The 19,898-nt window shown below is 33.6% G+C and overlaps 1 protein-coding gene and 1 long non-coding RNA gene across 3 annotated transcripts in view; one reads left to right on the top strand and one right to left on the bottom strand.

Moving 5' to 3' along the window:
- Positions 1–7,847: 7,847 nt before the first annotated feature.
- LOC139501288 (threonylcarbamoyladenosine tRNA methylthiotransferase-like) overlaps positions 7,848–19,898 on the bottom strand; it is a 32,164-nt gene continuing 20,113 nt past the window's right edge. Inside the window, exons 14-15 of one of the 2 annotated variants that reach the window (XM_071290327.1) lie at positions 19,680–19,838; positions 7,848–8,159 (exon numbers count right to left, since the gene is read on the bottom strand). In XM_071290327.1, coding sequence (XP_071146428.1) covers positions 8,055–8,159; positions 19,680–19,838 — 264 coding nt within the window. In that variant the 3' untranslated portion in view covers positions 7,848–8,054. Of the gene's footprint in view, positions 8,160–9,393; positions 13,223–19,404; positions 19,839–19,898 lie in introns of those variants that run through there. The other variant, XR_011658512.1, reaches the window with a different exon arrangement.
- LOC139501303 (uncharacterized) lies at positions 13,410–14,814 on the top strand. The gene is made up of 3 exons (XR_011658516.1): positions 13,410–13,522; positions 13,970–14,073; positions 14,693–14,814. It is a non-coding gene; the product is annotated as an uncharacterized lncRNA (long non-coding RNA).

The following is a 19,898-nucleotide window of genomic DNA, read 5'->3' as shown; positions in this document are numbered from 1 at the left end:
AAAACTGGGCCTATAATCAAAAATAATAAGTACATGTTTAGATTCAGCATATCAAAGAACCCCAAGGATTCAAATTTTGTTGAAATCAAACAAAGTTAAATTTTAGACCACGATTTGGACCAACTTGAAAACTGGGCCCATAATAAAAAATCTAAGTACATGTTTAGATTCAGCATATCAAAGAACCCCAAGAATTCTATTTTTGTTAAAATCAAACTTAGTTTAATTTTGGACCTTTTGGACCTTAATGTAGACCAATTTGAAAATGGGACCAAAAAATTAAGAATCTACATACACAGTTAGATTTGGCATATCAAAGAACTCCAATTATTCAATTTTTGATGAATTCAAACAAAGTTTAATTTTGGACCCTTTGGGCCCCTTATTCCTAAACTGTTAGGACCAAAACTCCCAAAATCAATCCCAACCTTCCTTTTATGGTCATAAACCTTGTGTTTAAATTTCATAGATTTCTATTTACTTATACTTAAGTTATGGTGCGAAATCCAAGAAAAATGCTTATTTGGGCCCCTTTTTGGCCCCTAATTCCTAAACTGTTGGGACCCCAACTCCCAAAATCAATCCCAACCTTCCTATTGTCTTCATAAACCTTTTGTTTAAATTTCATTGATTTCTATATACTTATACTAAAGTTATTGTGGTCCCTTTTTTTGGCCCCTTATTCCTAAACTGTTGGGACCAAAACTCCCAAAATCAACCCCAACCTCCCTTTTATGGTCATAAACCTTGTGTTTAAATTTCATAGATTTTTATTCACTTATACTTAAGTCTTCGGACGACGTCGACGCCAACGTGATACCAATATACGACAACTTTTGCGGTCGTATAAAAACTCCTGTGTTCAGATTGTAATTTTCTAGGTATGAGAGAAAAACACTAATGTCATTTGTGTCGTATTTCGGAAACGAACTTTTTTAGGCATCTGTATTCGTGAATTTTTTAAACAGAATCTGTCAAATGCATGACACTAGTAATGCTAAAATTCCATGGATAGAAAACTAAAAATCCTTTCGAATCGTCCAAAGCGTTTCTTAAGCCTCAGTCACACATTCACGATTTTTGCTGCCATCATTGATCGGATATTTCTCGTTAAAATCACGGTAAAAAAGTCTAATCCAGATCCTGTGATTCTTGTATTGAAATGAAAACACGAGCACACGCTGAAATGTATCGCCTTCTTTAATATCCAAAGATTGTAGGTGATAGATTTTTTTTAAATATAAAGCTTTATTACAACGTTCACATAAACTTAACAAGAAAATGAGGTCACTGAGGTCAGATAAACCAAAGTTGAAATATGGAAAATACATGCACACCTTAATACAAGCATTCCATTCACCAATTATGCTTTAAATATTGTTGACCTTTTGCACATCTAAGAACAAACTTAACAAGGAAAACTTCACATTAATCTATGAACCATAAAAATGATGTCATGGCCATATGATAGTTGCTAGACAGACATATACACTAACAATCATTCCATACACCAATAAAATTGAGAAAGGAAATGGTGAATATGTCAAAGCGACAACCACCCGACCATAGAGCAAACAACAGCCGAAGGCAACCAATGGGCCTTCAATGTAGCGAGAATTCCCGCACCCGTAGGTGTCCTTCAGCTGGCCCCTAAAATATGCATAACAGTACAGTGATAATGGACGTCATACTAAACTCCGAATTATACACAAGAAACTAAAATTTAAAATCATACAAGACTAACAAAGGCCAGAGGCTCCTGACTTGGGACAGGCGCAAAATTGCGGCGGGGTTAAACATGTTTATGAGATCTCAACCCTCCCCCTATACCTCTAGCCAATGTAGAAAAGTAAAAGAATAACAATACGCACATTAAAATTCAGTTCAAGAGAAGTCCGAGTCAAATATACTTGGTCAAAGTATTAGAAAATCAGTAAAACAAAACAAAAATTAACACTGAGCCATGAACCGTGAAAATGAGGTCAAGGTCAGACTGACATGTGCATCATAAATTATGTTCATACACCAAATTATGGGTGAACTATTGCATACAGTATAACTGTATAAGAATACAGACCAAAACACAAAAACTTAAGTTTAACAACTAAACCATGAAAATGAGGTCAAGGTCAGATGGCACTTGTCAGTTGAATATGGTCCCCTTACAATGGTTCAATACACAAAATATGATAGACCTAATGCTTATAGTATCGGAGATATGGACTTGACCACTTAAAACCTACTATCATAGAAAAAACCAAATATATCTTTGGCCCTATCTGAATAATAGACCAAACAACAAAAAACTAAACAATGTTCAATGAACCATGAAAAAGAGGTCAATTTCAAATGAATCCTACCAGTTTGAATGTTTGACACGTAGGCCTTACAATCATTACATACACCAAATATAGTTGACTTTTTGCTTATGGCATATAAAAGTCTATAAAAACGACCAACCAGCAAATTTACTATGTACCGGATCGTCTAGAATAGGCGATACTATGCAGATAAGGAAAAAATTATATCAGTCTAAAGATTTGCACAACGGTACTGATATAAGATGTTATAATACGAAAATGTTGTTATTAAATCGTGCTGACAAATATTTCGGCTCAACAAATGGCCTTCTTCAATTGTCACAAGTTTTAACAATATATATTAAAAATTAAATACACAAAAAGAGTTTTAAAAGCAGCATATATATATCTTAAGGACATATTGACCACGCAAGTAATCCATATACATGTATCAAATACAGGTACAGAGAGGGCATCAGTCAGGAATATTATTGGGTTTGTGTTATCGATCTAATTGTTGGTGGCGTGTGCAGCATGAATAAGGGCTTCTTCTTCAGCGTTGTAGTTTAAACAATGTAGGCCTGTTGGTATTGCCTCTGATTGTTGATCTCCGTGGGGGTACTAATGTATATACCAGCCCTCCTTTTTTGTGGCTGACCCTTCTGTATATACTCTTACACAGGAGTCTCAAGGGTACTCGTCTTCAAGCATACTCATTGTGAGTGTTTTCTTGACAGTGCTACTCTGTTCACCTATTGTAGTAATGAGCGGAACTGTGGTCTGGATGGATACATTTCCAAGTTTATCTTCAAACGGGTTGTTATTCGTTGTGAAAGCTATAGGTTCGATATGTTAAGGTAGAACTTCCTGGTTTGAACTTTGTAAGGCTCTGGTCTCTAATGTAAAGCCTGATCTTTTGAGTCTGCCCAAGGAGAGTTGTTTCAGTCTGGTATTTACTGGGTGGTTTTGTGAACACTGATATTTGGTGGCCTGAATCATGGCTTTGCACTCTCTCTCTTTCTTAATGTTAGTCTGTTTGTTATATCCTCCATACTATTTATTTGTGTTGACATCATAGCACCTGTGATGATATGTAGTGCCTGATTCTGACATTATCCAAGTCTAATGGTGAGACTTAGCTGCCGTTATCCTTGAGCTAGATCTGTATTCAAAATGTGGACTTACATTTCCTTGGAATACAGATTTCAAGATTGTTTTCGTTCACATCCATTTTGTTCCTGCAACTTTCGTGTTGCTTCCATGTCAATCTTTTATCAAAAGTTACACCAAGGTATATTTGTTGGTCTTCCAATTTAAGTGGAGTCTGATAGATTGGGTTTTGGGAGAGAGTGTGAAGAGTCCAACTTGTTTTTTCTCTGTTGATGGTAACATACCACTGCTTAGCAAAAACAGGCACTTGTTTCAGAAAAAATTTCCTGTATACCTTAATATAACAAGGGATTTTTTTTCTAAGACAAGTGCTTGTGTTAGCCCATGTGACTATCATATCTAAAGCAGTTTGTATTAAGTTTTTTGCTGTAGTTGCAAACTCTTCTGAGCCCAAGAGAACAAGATCATCTGCATAAAGTGCCAATTGTACTGATTTTGGTAGCTCTGGTACTAGGTTGTTCAAAAGAATAGAATAGAGTTTGTTGTTGTCTCCTTGTTAGACCCCTTTTCTAAGAGTACTTTCTGTCCACATTGCCCATCTATCAGCACTCTGACTCTTCTATTGTACAAGTATGATTTGGTCCATTTGTACATTCTTCAAGTAATGCCATATCGAAGAATTTTTGCAAGGAGTCCATCTCACCATACCTTATCAAATGCTCTTTGTAGATCTACGAAAACAGTCAATGTTATTCTGGTTGCCTTTTGATTGAGAGATAATGGTGTAAGGAACTAGAGGCTCTTAAGAGCCTGTGTCGCTCACCTTGGTCTATGTGCATATTAAACAATGGACACAGATAAATTCATGACAAAATTGTGTTTTGGTGATGATGATGTGTTTGTAGATCTTTCTTTACTGAACATTCTTGTTGCTACAATTATCTCCATCTATAATGAACTTGGCCCAGTAATTACAGTGGAAAATATTTTCTAAAAATTTACAAAAATTTATGAAAATCATTAAAAAATTGACTATAAAGGGCAATAACTCCTTAAGGGGTCAATTGACAATTTGGTCATGTTGACTTATTTGTAAGTCTTATTTTGCTGAACATTATTGCTGTGTACAGTTTAATAATATTCAAGATAATAACCAAAATCTGCAAAATTACCTTAAAATTACTAATTCGGGGGCAGCAACCCAACAACCGGTTGTCCAATTTGACTGAAAATTTCAGGGCAGATAGATCTTCACCTGATTAACAATTTTACACACGTCAGATTTGCTCTAAATGCTTTGGTTTCAGAGATATAAGCCAAAATCTACATTTCACCCCTATGTTCTTTTTTTAGCCATGGTGGCCATCTTGGTTGGTTGGCGAGGTCATGCCACACATATTTTAAAACTACATACCCCAATGATGATTGTGGCCAAGTTTGATAAATTTGGCCATGCAGTTTCAGAGGAAAAGATTTTTGTAAAAGAATACTAAAATTTTTGAAAAATGGTTAAAAATTGACTATTAAGGGCAATAACTCCTTAAGGGGTGAACTGACAATTTTGATCAAGTCAACTTATTTGTAGATCTTACTTTGCTGAACATTATTGCTGTTTACAGTTTATCTCTTTCTATAATAATATTCAAGATAATAACCAAAATCTGTAAAATTTCCTTCAAATTACTAATTTCAGGGCAGCAACCCAATAACAACGGGTTGTCTGATTTGTCTGAAAATTCCAGGGCAGATAGATCTTGACCTAATATACAATTTAACCCAGTCAGATTTGCTCCAAATGCTTTGGTTTCAGAGTTATAAGCCAAAATCTACATTTTACCCCTATGTTCTATTATAAGCCATGGCGGCCATCTTGGTTGACCTTTCAGGTCAGGTGATCTAATGAACCAGTCACCAAAGTTTCATGAAAACTGCTCAAAACTTTTTCGAGTTATTGTCTGAAAACAAGAGAATCCCTCCTATTTTGAGAATAAAATCTCATACCCAGAATTGTAAAATCTAAAATTTATAAAAATAGAAAATGAACTTACATTAATAGATATAAACTATTCATCAAAACTGCTCAAAAGACTTTTTGAGCTATTGTCCAAAACTAAAAGATTTCCCTTTAATGAATAAAACCCAATAACTATAAACTTTAATTTAAAATTGATAAAAACTAGAGGCTCTTAAGAGCCTGTGTCGCTCACCTTGGTCTATGTGCATATTAAACAAAGGACACAGATGGATTCATGACAAAATTGTGTTTTAGTGATGTGTTTGTAGATCTTACTTTCCTGAACATTCTTGCTACTTACAATTTTCTCTATCTGTAATGAACTTAGCCCTATAGTTACAGGGGAGTTAAAAATTGACTTTAAAGGACAATAACTCCTTAAGGGGTCAACTGATCATTTTGGTCATAAAATTGAGAATGGAAATGGGGAATGTGTCAAAGAGACAACAACCCGACCAAAATAAAAAAACACAACAGCAGAAGGTCACCAACAGGTCTTCAATGTAGCGAGAAATTCCCGCACCCGGAGGCGTCCTTCAGCTGGCCCCTAAACAAATATATACTAGTTCAGTGATAATGAACGCCATACTAATTTCCAAATTGTACACAAGAAACTAAAATTTAAATAATACAAGACTAACAAAGGCCAGAGGCTCCTGACTTGGGACAGGCGCAAAAAATGCGGCGGGGTTAAACATGTTTGTGAGATCTCAACCCTCCCCCTATACCTCTAACCAGTGTAGAAAAGTAAAAGCATAACAATACCACATATATTGACTTATATGTAGATCTTACTTTGTTGAACATTATTGCTGTTTACAGTTTATCACTATAATAATATTCAAGATAATAACCAAAAACAGCAAAATTTCCTTAAAAATTACCAATTCAAGGTCAGCACTCAACAACCAGTTGTCCAATTTATCTGGAAATGTCAGGGCATATAGATATTGACTTGATAAACAATTTAACCCCATGTCAGGTTTGCTCTAAATGCTTTGGTTTCAGAGTTATAAGCCAAAATCTACATTTTACCACTGTGTTCTATTTTACCCATGGCGGCCATCCTGGTTGGTTGGCTGGGTCACAGCACACATTTTTTAAACTAGATACCCTATTAATGATTGAGGCTAAGTTTGGTTAAATTTGGCCCAGTAGTTTCAGAGGAGGAGATTTTTGTAAAAGATAACAAAATTTAACGAAAAAATTGGTAAAAAATTACTATAAAGGGCAATAACTCCTTAAGGGGGTCAACTGACCATTTTGGTCATGTTTGACTTATTTGTAGATCTTACTTTGCTGAACATTATTTCTGTTTACAGTTAATCTCTATTTATAATAATATTCAAGATAATAACCAAAAATGGTAAAATTTCCTTAAAATTACCAATTCAGGGGCAACAACCCAACAACCGGTTGTCCAATTCATCTGAAAATTTCAGGGCAGATAGATCTTGACTTGATAAACAATTTTTTTGGTTTCAGAGTTATAAGCCAAAATATACATTTTGCCCCTATGTTCTTTTTTTAGCTATGGTAGGTCACCGTACACTTTTTTTTAAACTAGATACCCCAATGATAATTGTGGCCAAGTATGGTTAAATTTGGCCAAGTAGTTTCAGAGGAGAAGATTTTTGTAAAATTTAATGACGACCGACTGACCGAGCCACCCACCGACCGACCGACCGACCGACCGAACCGACCGACAGACAGACAGACAGACTTTTATAGAGAAATTTAGAAACAATCTAAGTAAACTTGTCGATCCTTTAAATACATTTATTCTTAAAGGTTACCAATTCAAAATTATAATTAGATCTTGTTTTTAGTTAATTAAACGCAAACTAAATATTATTGTTATATAAATATGTACATTCATGGCTCTACAATCTGTAGATACCTGTATTTTTGCATTGCACATGGTCATGTTTTTCTCTGACTGTTTTTGATGTCTGATCACAAAATCTATTGGATGCTGGATGTGTACTGATTAATTATTTAGTCTTAGATGCATGATTTTTTTCATTAGTTGATTTTGGCTTTTAAATAGCTGTCAGTAACTGCTTGTTCTCTCAGATCTATACTTAAAAAGTCTTCTTGTTCTTGGGATCTACAAGAAGTACCCGACCACATCCACACTGTTAGTGTTAGATGTATTTCTATTAGCAGCATTTTGATGAGATAGGCCTTTCTCAACTGATTTTTATAGTTTGTTCTTCTGTTGTTCTGTTACATCACTATCCTAGGTTTGAAGAGTCTTTGGAGGAGGCTGGCTGGGGCAGCTCTCAAATTATTGATTTAGTAAAAAAATATCCAATACAACAGAAAGCTGGGTGGACTCCACATAAACCTTGAGTAACATAAGTATACAATGCACAAACACACATTTTACTCAAAAGATGAAAAAGAACATTACTCTCAGGTGTTTGTAAGTTTCCTTGTACCTTTAATGCAGTTCATTCAATAATCACAAAATGCATTTCTTAAAACTATGATTAAATATTCAATAACTTTCCATGATAAAAACACTTGATGTAAATGTATTCAACTAGTGGACACACCTCTTCAAATCATGCAATAAAAGTTTGTAATCCCTGTTTAAAAAAACTTTATTCCCGTTCTCATAAGGCTTATGTTCCACTAAATAACAATGTCTGTAATTTGACTAAGACAGCTATTACTAACACAATAAATGAAAGAGTCACCAAAATGTTTGTCTTACTGGAAGTCTGTACCTGAAACAGAAAAGAAAAGAAATATTTAAATCAAATTTGATATCTCACCATTATTCAAACTATACTATTTGTTCTATTCTTACTGAATACAATCTTAAAGTTGATTTGGGTTCATCCGATCTGCAGTCATAAGAGTTTATAATAAATGTTTTGTTTAACAAAGTTTACCTGTTTTGGCAGATTATAGGAATGACCAGTATACATTTTTTGATTTTTTTTTTCAAGTTCCTGGATATCATAACAGACTTCTGAAAGAGTAAAAACAAGTGATACTATAGAATTTCAACTTCCACAATGAACCAATTTTATTTTCATACTTATTTAGAATTTTGTGTTGGTATACAATTACTGAATGCAGTTTAAAGGGATTCCTTATAAGCAACACTTAAATTTTTTTCATTTAGATAATTTGGCAGTATTTTTGTCCTCAAAATTGCAGCCATCTAAAGCAATCTTAATTATATAGAACCAATTATATAGAACCAAGACCTGACAATTATACAGGATCATATAATTTTGACTATATTTGACTTTAACATGAATATTATAATTACCACTAATGGAAATACACTATTTAAAAATGGCAATCCTATTCAATAACCAAAAGCAAACAAAAATTTCCTGCATAATTTATATTTGCTTCTCAGGGTATGCCACCAATCCCTGGCTCTGATTATGGTCATTTTTGTGGGGATGTAGAAGTATCTGTCCATTTCTACTCTGTATTTTTGCTAGAGATATACTTCTATTTGTACTCATCTGATGAGTTCAGCCCAGTTCGACTGATTTTATAAGTTTGTTCTTATGTTGTACTGTAAGTCTGTAACACCACTATCACAGGTTTAAGGGGGGGGGGGGGGGGGGGGGGGGGTATAAATGCATATGGCTTATAATAAATATTGAAAAATATCAACCAACAAAAGGTAGTACATAAGAAATTACTGAAAGTTTTAATAGACCAGTTTTGAACTGCATAATGACGATCATGAAGACACTTGGTGACCTTTAACAGTGCAGGGATACAAGCAGTCCCCTCTATCCAGTTAATGACCTTTAACAGTGCAGGGATACAAGCAGTCCCCTCTATCTAGTTAATGACGCCATAAAGGCATCCATGATTGACTTAAGTTTCTGGTGCAGGACATAATTCAATAGTGGTCTTTTGAATCCATTTATTTATATATGCGTTATGCTAGCTTGGCTTATAACTAAATGAACACTTGAAAATAATTGCTTTTTTTCTTTCTTTTTTGTCTTATCAAAGCCATTATTTGTTAATTTGAACACAAATATTGGATGTAGTGTGAATTTTTAATATATAATTAATATTGAAAACAATATTGGAAAATACTTGATGGTTTTTGCAAATAACACTCTAAATACGTCAGCATATAGTTTTATTCAATAAAAGACAAATAAAACTTTATTATAAAGTAGAATAATCAATCATTGAGGGTAAAATACAGACATGAAATTGTACATGTTTGCCATATATTCTTTAATGCAAATAAGACCAATTGCATAATTTTCTGTTTGCTATTTATTCAACATTACTAAATTTCTGCTGTTTGCCTTTTCATGATATTTCTGCTTAAGTAGAATTTGAATTTTAGCTCAATATTGCTTTTTTGATTTTGAATACATTTAACAAAGAGTTTATTAATAATCAATACCAATGTCATCATTTTAGTTGAAAATAAACATTAAAATTAACATGTAAATGAGTTTAATTAGTTATGTCCTCACAGCATATCAAGAAACTATTGTCTACATCAATATTATATGGACTTTTATAGTTTAACACAACAGATTGCATAATATACAAAAAACAACGGGAACAATAGAAGTGATACATATCACAGCTTCATATAACTTAAGCATGTTAATGGGAGTTTTACAAGAGTTTTTTTTATCGATAAATACTCAAAAAGATGTACTATTGCTTATGTAACTGCACACCAAATACCATTCATTTATAATTACTTGTTAAGTTTGAACAGACCTAATTACAAACTTCAATGTGTAAACTATGGATAAGCTGCATAGACCATGACTGAGGGGGCAGGGAGTAATCTACACAACAATGAAATCCATTAATAAGATATTGAATACATAGCATAACATTAGTTATTCATCAAGATCATTGCATTATTGTACTCATATATATTTTAATTAAATCATGATATCATATAAAATTAGATGTTTACAAACAAAGAGCAAAAAAAACTTTTGGTATTTTTGATATACTTTCAAATAGATAAAACTTTATGAAAACATTAGTACTTCCATTAATAAATAATCAGGAAAGGTAATTTAATTGCCAATCTGCAAAATGTATTGTTTGAATGAGGATTTCCTAATTAAAGGTAGCTTAAAGATAAAACATATATTAGGAAATATTGAATAGATTAGCAATTTATCTTTTGACTGAGGATTTCCTAATTTAAGGTAACTTAACATAAAAGAAGAACATAGACTGAACGATGGCTGTTTTGTGTCCAGGGACAAATATTACATTCTTACTCTGAAGGGTGGAAAGTTAATGCATATGAATATATATCTTGCTTTGTTCTTATGACCACTGTTCCATGTATACTGTTAATTCCTTTTACTATTTATTGGATACTAATTTTCATGGTTTTTGTAGGTATAGGTGAACCTCAAATATAAATCTTTAAGGAGTTTCAAATGTTCCTTCAGGGTGTATGTGGACTTTGTCAAAACCTCAAAATCATATTTTGAAGGAAAGGCAACACAAATTGGTAGCCATGAAAATAGATGAATCTACAAAAATATTTTTAAAGCCCATCAAGCAAATTGCAACAATAAAAACTGTTTATATTCATATGCCAAAAAGTCTGATGTTAACAATCATCTGCTGTAGTAGACTCTAAATTTTTTATAAAAAATAAACCAACATTCTGAGAGTAATGTTTGGCAATACATAGACCCTTTACTGGTTGAAAATTCATTGTACTTAATGTAACAAAATGCTAACTTGATCTAAAACTTGTCATGGTGTAAACTTTATACAAATAACAAGCCAATTTCTTCAAGTATGACAAAATAAAGTATGAATTTTCTAAGTCACAGGACCATAACTCTGCACAAAATAATTGGCTGGAACAAAATGTAAACTTGAACTGTTACTTGATTTGATAAAACTATATACCAATTATAAATTGAATATCTTAAAGCATGATGGAAAAAATACGGGAAAACTGGTTATTTGAGTAAATTTTCTAAGACCAAGGACTATAACTCTACAAAAAAGCATCAGACCAGAACAAAACTTCAAAGTTAATCTGTAACAGGTCATGATAAAACAACATGCATTAAATCAAATGAAGCACAAAGAATGTTTATGAACCCCTTATAACTTGTATGATAATCTAAATTCAAGAATACAAATAAACTTTTTAAGGTGGACCATTGCAAGGCCAAATTTCTTCTCTTATTCAGTATGCTCTCTTTTAAAGTTGTATCAATATTTTTTGTCTTTTATTTTGGTCTATCCACTTTCAAGAATGTTCCAACTATATCAATTATGCATTTGTTTTCAACCTGAATATGCATGAAATATTTACCACTGGATGTTAAAGTCATAAGAAACGAGTGACCGGTGAAAAATAATGTTCTTCCAATTCTTGAACCAATGCATACAAACACCATAAACTTAGTCTTCTGTGCACGAATTTATCATTTTTTTCAAGTAAATTTGGTATAATTGTCAATTTTTTTTTCAATCAGTCAGTGTTGTTGTGAAAATATTGCAGGTAATTAAAGTTCGTGTTTGAAGCCGAATTTTAACGATTGTCACCTGTTTGTCAATAATCGACTAAAAATCAACAAAAAGCATGGAAATTGAGCACGTGTTTAACATGTAAATTCAGATAATAGTTTCTTTTAAGGACATCCATGCATATTGCGATCACCGGGTTACGAGATGGGTCACACTGAGGTCACTTTGCATACAGAAAATCTGTCAGGGGAATTGCGTCCTGGAAGCAATTAAAATAAAGTAAACTTCTTCTAAATATGAATAAATTAAAGAATTTTCTTCAGAAAAAAGTATATGTACATAAGTTTTATAATGAAAACTATCCATTGAGTTATAAAAAAACATATGCATTATTTTTTTTTAATTTGAGGTTTCTTATGACTTTAAGCAACCATCAATCAACCTTTTATTCCTATCAACATTATTCTGTCAAATTATTATGAAAACATAATTTCCTTAATCTATTTGAATACTATAATATTTAAAAACAACTTAATGAGATTTTCCTAAAACATTATTTTTTGCAAACCACACAGCTCCTGTACATTTCAAGCCTTATGCCTTCATATAATCAATACTCTAAAGATATAGTTTTTCACTTCATGACACTTTTATAAAAGTGTTCTAAGGTATAGGCCAAAAATACTGTGAACTATGAAAAATTTGCCGATTCAGTTATTGATGTCTTTTAATGACAGAGATAATGTGCAGACATTACAGTAAAACCTTATTTCAGATGCTGCATTACAAGTACTAAAACATAATGTGCAGATATTACAGTAATACTTAATTCCAGATACTGCATTACATGTAATACACCATGTTTTTTGTGCTTCTTTGTTACATTTGTTGTTTTTATAGTGATTTAGATGATAACACAATGTTGACTGCTGTACCCCTATTTTTTTAGCTTTTTACCTATTGTGTCTGTTTGTTTTGTTCACGCATCGGTGACAATATAATGGAATTTGATGCGACTGTCATACAAGTGAGAGATTTAGCTAGCTATAATACCAGGTTCAATCCATCATTTTCTACATTTTAAAATGCCTGTACCAAGTCAGGAATATGACAGTTCTTGTCCATTCGTTCTTGATGCGTTTTGTTATTTGATTTTGCCATGTGATTATAAACTTTCTGAATTGATTTTCCTCTGAGTTCAGTATTTTTGTGATTTTACTTTTTTACAATATAATGCATCCAATTGTCTGACCATAGACAAATAACCTTGAGATTGAACAGGTTGTTCACGATTTTATTGTTGCATTAAGTTTGTAATAGTCTAGTCTGTCTACAGAATCAATCTAAACAAATTGCAACAGAAAAGATTTTTTATATATCATATGAGATTATCATAGCACATTACCGTTAAAAAAGTCTAACAAAATCGTACGGTCGGAAATCGGTGAAAATTGAAAATAAAAATATCGGTGATGTGCCTGCCGATTCATGTCAGAAATGGTCCGCCATATTGACAAAGGGAGAAGACTCTTACATATGTGAATTTATAGAAACCAACTGAGAAGCGGATATCACTGAAAGAATCGCTTACATAAATTTATATTATTATAAAAGTATGCTGGTAAGTGTTTTTTTAACATACACTTATGTTTTACGTGTATTTACATATTCAAAAATGCGTCAAGAAATGAATTAGACATACGAAAGTTCTTGACGCAGGTCAAACGACAAAGATCACTATATTTTTGTTATTTCAAAGAAAATAAATAAAATCAACTACCTTTACATAAAATCAATTAAATTTAAACTAATAAAGTCCTAAATATAGCAATAAAAATAATTTAAAGGGACGTAGTAAGACGAAAACAAAAACTATGGAACGCCAAATTAACAAAAATGGACAGTAAAAATTGCAATTTTGTCGATTTTGAACTAATTACTATAGCCAAAGCATTTATTCTTATCTCCTATTGCATTTTCTTCAAGTAAATAATTTTAAATAATTGTTTCCTTCCTTTTTTAATGAATTATTGGTGTCGAAAATAACTATTTTGTAATTTTATTTCAGCTTTCACTTGACGAAACCTATGTCCGATTTAGCATCATGATTTTATTGGAGCTAACCACAGTCACTGTGCTAATTGTTAAGCACACGGATAATTTCTAAATCAGGTACTATATTATATTTTTCTGCATTGCCTATTTTATTGAAAATATTTTATCACAGTCGAGTCAAAAATATTTGATTGTGTATCTTGTTCTATCAAAAGTCAATTGAAACCAAATTCAAAATGAATGGTCAACTAAACAAATGTACGGAATAGGTTACAATAAACCACATCGAAAATTTCCAAGAATGGGAATTTTAACATAGTATACTTTTTTTAATGCTTTACAATAAAATTGTACTTAAGTTCAAGATGCTCGTTTCTGTGTGTACTTCGCATAGTTTGTCTTGTTTGTCTTAATGTCCTTTTCGTTTTCTCGGACGCAATTTAAGCCTATTGATTCAACTTTTCTTGTCACCCTTTTTGGCACTTTTCAAATGATTCATTATCTTCAGTAGTGCTAGAATCCATAAGATGTTGAGAAATGGACAAATGAATTACAGTGTATAGACACACTAAAAAAGAAACATCACACGGACAAGAAAACATTATTCATTAAGAGTCGATGTTGTTTATTCTTGTTGTTCTGAATAATATTTTAATGTGTTTTGATATGTTATATGACATATACTATAATGATTAAATATGTAACAACAAATGATTTGTGTGCTATTTTTTTTCAGCTACATCTATACTATGGAGAAATGTATTGTGTGCCTAAAAGATGACCACCCAACAACACTGATCAAATTGCGACAAAAAGGTTGTCTTGGAATCATCAAAGCTAGCCAGGAAAGAGGAGACTGTTTGTCCGCATTAGAGGGTAATTTTGTCCATCAACTCTGCAGGAAAACATATACCAATCCAAATGACATAAAGAAATACAAAAAAGAAAAACTTGTTCTGAGAGAAATTCATACAAATACTCCAAAATTACGATCAAAGTCCCATTTTGATTTTAAACATCATTGTTTATTCTGTGGAAATGAAGCAACAGACTCCATGAAAAAAGACAAAAATGTATTTCAGGTTCGAACTGATGATTTTGAGAGTCGCATACAAGATGCTTGTGATCTTCGGAATGATGATTGGGCAGCCGAGGTTCGCGGGAGACTGGAGAGCGTAAGCGACCTCCATGCAGCGGATGCTGTTTATCACCAGGCATGTAGTGTAAACTTCCGCACGTGCAAAAACACTCCTGTATTCCGTTCTCCCATATCACCAGACGCAAAGCCTGAAAACAAAAGAGGATGGCCAGCTTTGCAAGAAGACGGCTTCTACAAAACAGTTGACTTCCTTAAACATCATGACGACGAACAGATTTCCATATCAGATCTTGTTGAAAAAATGGACGAGATGTGTGATGGGAATGCTTATAGTCAGATGTATTTAAAGAAAAGATTGAAGCAACATTTTGGAGACGAAATCATTATTACAGACATACCAGGTAGAAAAAGTGTTGCAACTTCACGTGAAACCGTAACTTGTATTCTTCAGGACTATTACCAGAGACCAAGCAATTTAAATCCAGATGACGAAAAGAGAGCTTTGATCAGAGCAGCTGCCAAACTGATAAAAAGCGACATCCGATCTGTAGATACCACAAAGTCTATCTATCCAACTCCAGCCAACATCGCATCAGTTGATAATAATCTATCATACTTACCCGAAAGCCTGCTGTTATTTCTTTCTAACATATTTTCTGAGATAGACCCATCGGTGAAAATAGCTTCCATAGGACAAGCAGTAATGCAAGCCTCACGACCTCGAGCACTTATAACACCGCTTCAACTTGGTCTAGGAGTACAGGTGCATCACAACTTCGCTTCACGATTTCTTGTGTCCACATTGAACAGCTTAGGATTTTGTTCCTCTTACTATGAAGTCCAGAAGTTTGAATCAAGTGCTGCAGCTGTACAAGGAGTTGATCTTCCAGGCGATATAAGCAACAGCTTTGTACAATTTGTAGCAGATAACGTTGACCACAACACAAGAACGATAGATGGCCTCAACACTTTTCATGGCATGGGCATAATAGCTGGAATTACGCCTGGTACGAAGAGAACACAACCCATTCCTAGAATAGCTTTTTCTACTGATGAAATAAAGGCATTAGCAAAGATAGAGATCAAATATTACAAACCTCAATCAGATCGTATGGCTGAATTAAGTTATGCTGAGTTGAAAAACCTAAACACACTGGATAAGACTTTCCGTCTTGACCTGCTGTCGGTTATTATTTGGCCTTTAAAGTATCCAATACCAATGTGGTCTGGCTTCATGCAGATGGTTCAGACGGGAGACTACCCAGGAAAATCATCAGTTTCATTCCTACCTATGATAGATTTGAATGCTTCGGACATGACATGTATTTATTCTACATTGAACTTCGTCGCCAACCAAGCAAAGCGTTATGACATAACAGCGATCTTGACTTTTGATCAACCTCTGTATTGGAAAGCCTTATCAATTGTTGAAAACGAAAATCCAGGAAGCACCTTGAAGTCTATGGTTTTACGATTAGGACCATTCCACACAGAGATGAGCTTCCTTGGCTCAATAGGGAATCTTATGAGTAATACTGGTTTGAAAGAGATGTTAGAACTCATATACGCTCCGAATGCCGTCACGCATATCCTTAGCGGAAAAGCTGTAGCTAGAGCGTTTAGAGGTCACATGTTGGTGGATACAGCACTTTATTGTTTGTTGATTGCAGATATATTTAATATTGACGTATCTAAACTTTTGAAAGAACCCAATTCAACCCTTGAAACAACTGAAATGAAGGAAATTGATGAATTATATTCTCAATTATCCTCTGGAGAGCTGTCAGCTTCAGAAGCGGGTGAATCAGATGTCTTGAAAAACCTAGAAGCAACGGTCCATAAAAAACAGGAAATTTTAAAGCAAAGTCGTACAGCAAAGTTGTGGCTGCAGTATTCAGAAATGGTCCAGGTTTTAAGACAATTTATCAAAGCAGAGAGAACCGGTAACTGGCCTCTTCATTTGCAAAGCATCCAAGAAATGTTGCCTTTTTTGGCAGCATCTGGACATAATCTGTACACGAAAACAGCATACGTCTACTTAATGACAATGCAATCTTTAGACGAAGACCATCCTGATGTTTATGCTAGTTTCATCAATGGGAATCATGTCATCAGACGCAGCAATAGGTACTGGGCTGGAATATCTTCAGATTTATTTATAGAGCAAGTTCTAATGAGAAGTGTGAAAACAGCGGGTGGATTAACGAGAGGACGAGGAATGACTGAAAGCCAGCGTTCACTTTGGCTTATGTCCATGCCAGCATGTGCTGAGATCAATCAAGCTATGCAGGATTTGTCCGGAGTAGGATACTTTTCTAGTGAACAACACAAAGACGAAACACATGCAAGACAAAAGAAGGACACTAATGACATTCAAACTCTTCTCACGTTCTTGAAAAGTCGTAATCCATTCATTGATTCAGAGGTAGACCGTTCACTACGAAACATTGAGACAGGAGTAGTAGCTGATAAAACCGTGAATGTGGATGATGCCAAAAAGGTTGGGACTTCCATTCTACAAGAACTAGTAGGAAAGAATATAGCTGACCACACGTTTAGGAGAAAGAAACAAGCCATTACGCTAGGCAACAAAGTTCAGGCAAAACTTGACGGCGAACCTCTTAGAATCGATTCACAGCTCCTTTTTCAGAGATGCACCACTGCGGCACATGGTATTTTCGAAGATATTTCAGAGATATTTCAATTTGAATTATGTGGAGTTCCTTCGTCAATATTTGAAACCACTGGCCTTCCAAGAGAGCCTCAAAATCAACCCTTGCCGAATATATGTGGAATTTGATTGGACTTAAACCAAAAGCACCAACTGAAACCCACTTTGTACTTGATGGTGGTTCTCTTATACACCGTTTGCCATGGGCAAAAGGAGCTACAGTTGACACCATATGTATGACTTACGTCAATTATGTTAACAATCACTATACAGATGCAACTGTTGTGTTTGACGGATATCCATCAGTTCCAACTACAAAAGACGTAACTCATTTCAGACGTACTAAAGGAATCCTATCTCCAAAAGTCAAATTTAACAATGACACACCAATCAAAACAAAAAAAGACGAATTTCTTTCAAATTCAGAAAATAAACAGCACTTTATCAATACCCTTGGAGAAAAACTTAAAGACGGACATGTTCAAGTTATCCATGCAGAAGATGATGCTGATCTCAAGATTGTGCTTACAGCAATAGAAAAGTCGAAACAACATGCAACTACCGTCATAGGAGAGGACACTGACCTACTCATACTGCTCTGTTATCATTCAAAAGATGCCATAAACAAGATTTACTTCAAATCAGAAGCCAAGCAAAACACTCACAAAATAAAGATTTGGGACATAACAGAGACAAGGAGAAAAATGGACCACTTGTTTGCAATATTTTGCCATTCATACAAGGTGATAAATTAGATCCAAAGGACTGGGGTTGGCATGTTGAGGACAATAAATTGCTTCCAATTAGAGCATTACTACCACCGGCTCCCGAAAAGCTTCTTAGGATAATTAGATGTAATTGCAAATTGAATTGTGACACAAAACGATGCTCATGTCGTAAACACGGAATAGACTGTTCCCCAGCATGTGGGGAATGTCGTGGAATGAATTGTTCCAATACAAGTAACATTACAGAAGCCGATGAACTTGACAATAGGTGAATGCATCAATATGCATGTACATTGCAGAGACATTTAACCATACATTAGGGAGACTTATATCAAAATTGTCTGTTTTTTTTTGTTAATTTGAAACAAAATCAAATATTTTCAATGATAGATTTTTCAGAAACTGTATTTACCATTCTTATACTTTTTGATGATAACGAAAGTAACCAAGTTAAAACAAAGTAAACAATTATTGAACAGTTTAGGCAATTTATAATATTAAATTTAATGTCTTTACTATAAAGCTGCCTTCAAAGTAAAACGTTTGAAAACAGCCATATATGAATCTCAAATATATCGATTTTTTTGCATTTTTTCGTGATTTTATCATTAAAAGGGATAATTCTACCAATAAGTTCTTACTCTGGATTGTAAATTTTACTTCGGAAATGTTCTTTGTAGTTGTTTTAGTCATCTTAATTCGTTTTTGACATTTGTCTGGCTAACATAGTGCTAAAATTCCGATTTTTTAATTTTTTCACAATTTTCATCGATTTTTTGTTAAAATTAATGTTTTTAGCCCAAAAATGGGGATTTCCGATCGTACGATTTTTCTAGACTTTTAATATATGATTGCGTCATGCTTTGGTATTACAAAACTGTTGAAACCATTTCTGTTGCAATTTGTTTAGATTTATGCATTATTTGCCGTAGACAGACTAGACTATAAGCTTCAAGAAAGAAAGATGCTACTGGGAATTCATTAATATTTGTGGGATACCATTTTTTGTGGATTTCAAGGGTAAAGGTGAATCACAAATTCAAATGTTCAACGAATTTCAAATGTCTATAAGGTTGTAGACTGATTTTGGTAAACCATTAAACTAAATATCTTCATTCTAAGAAAATCGGTACCCATGAAAACAATTGAATCAATAATATCCTTTTAATATAAACTTCTACTGAAAAATACTGAGACTGATAATTATATCAAATATTAAACTAACTTGAGAAACTCCAGAGACTTGTCCTTGTTTTAAAGGTAATGGTACATCAGGTCTGAACACATTTTTTGTAAGAGCACATTTCAGGAAATGTTTTCCAGTCTCTGTAATTTGCACTTCCACTAATTTCCCGAGTAAGTGTTCATCTTTTGGTACTAATACCTGCAATTCACAACATGTTATTCTATAGCAGATACTTAAAATGTGAAAAAGATGACAATT

This window comes from Mytilus edulis, chromosome 1, assembly GCF_963676685.1.
Source record: "Mytilus edulis chromosome 1, xbMytEdul2.2, whole genome shotgun sequence".
NCBI lineage: Eukaryota > Metazoa > Mollusca > Bivalvia > Mytilida > Mytilidae > Mytilus > Mytilus edulis.
Note: the sequence above shows the minus strand (reverse complement) of the source record. Positions and strands in the feature narration are given on the sequence as shown.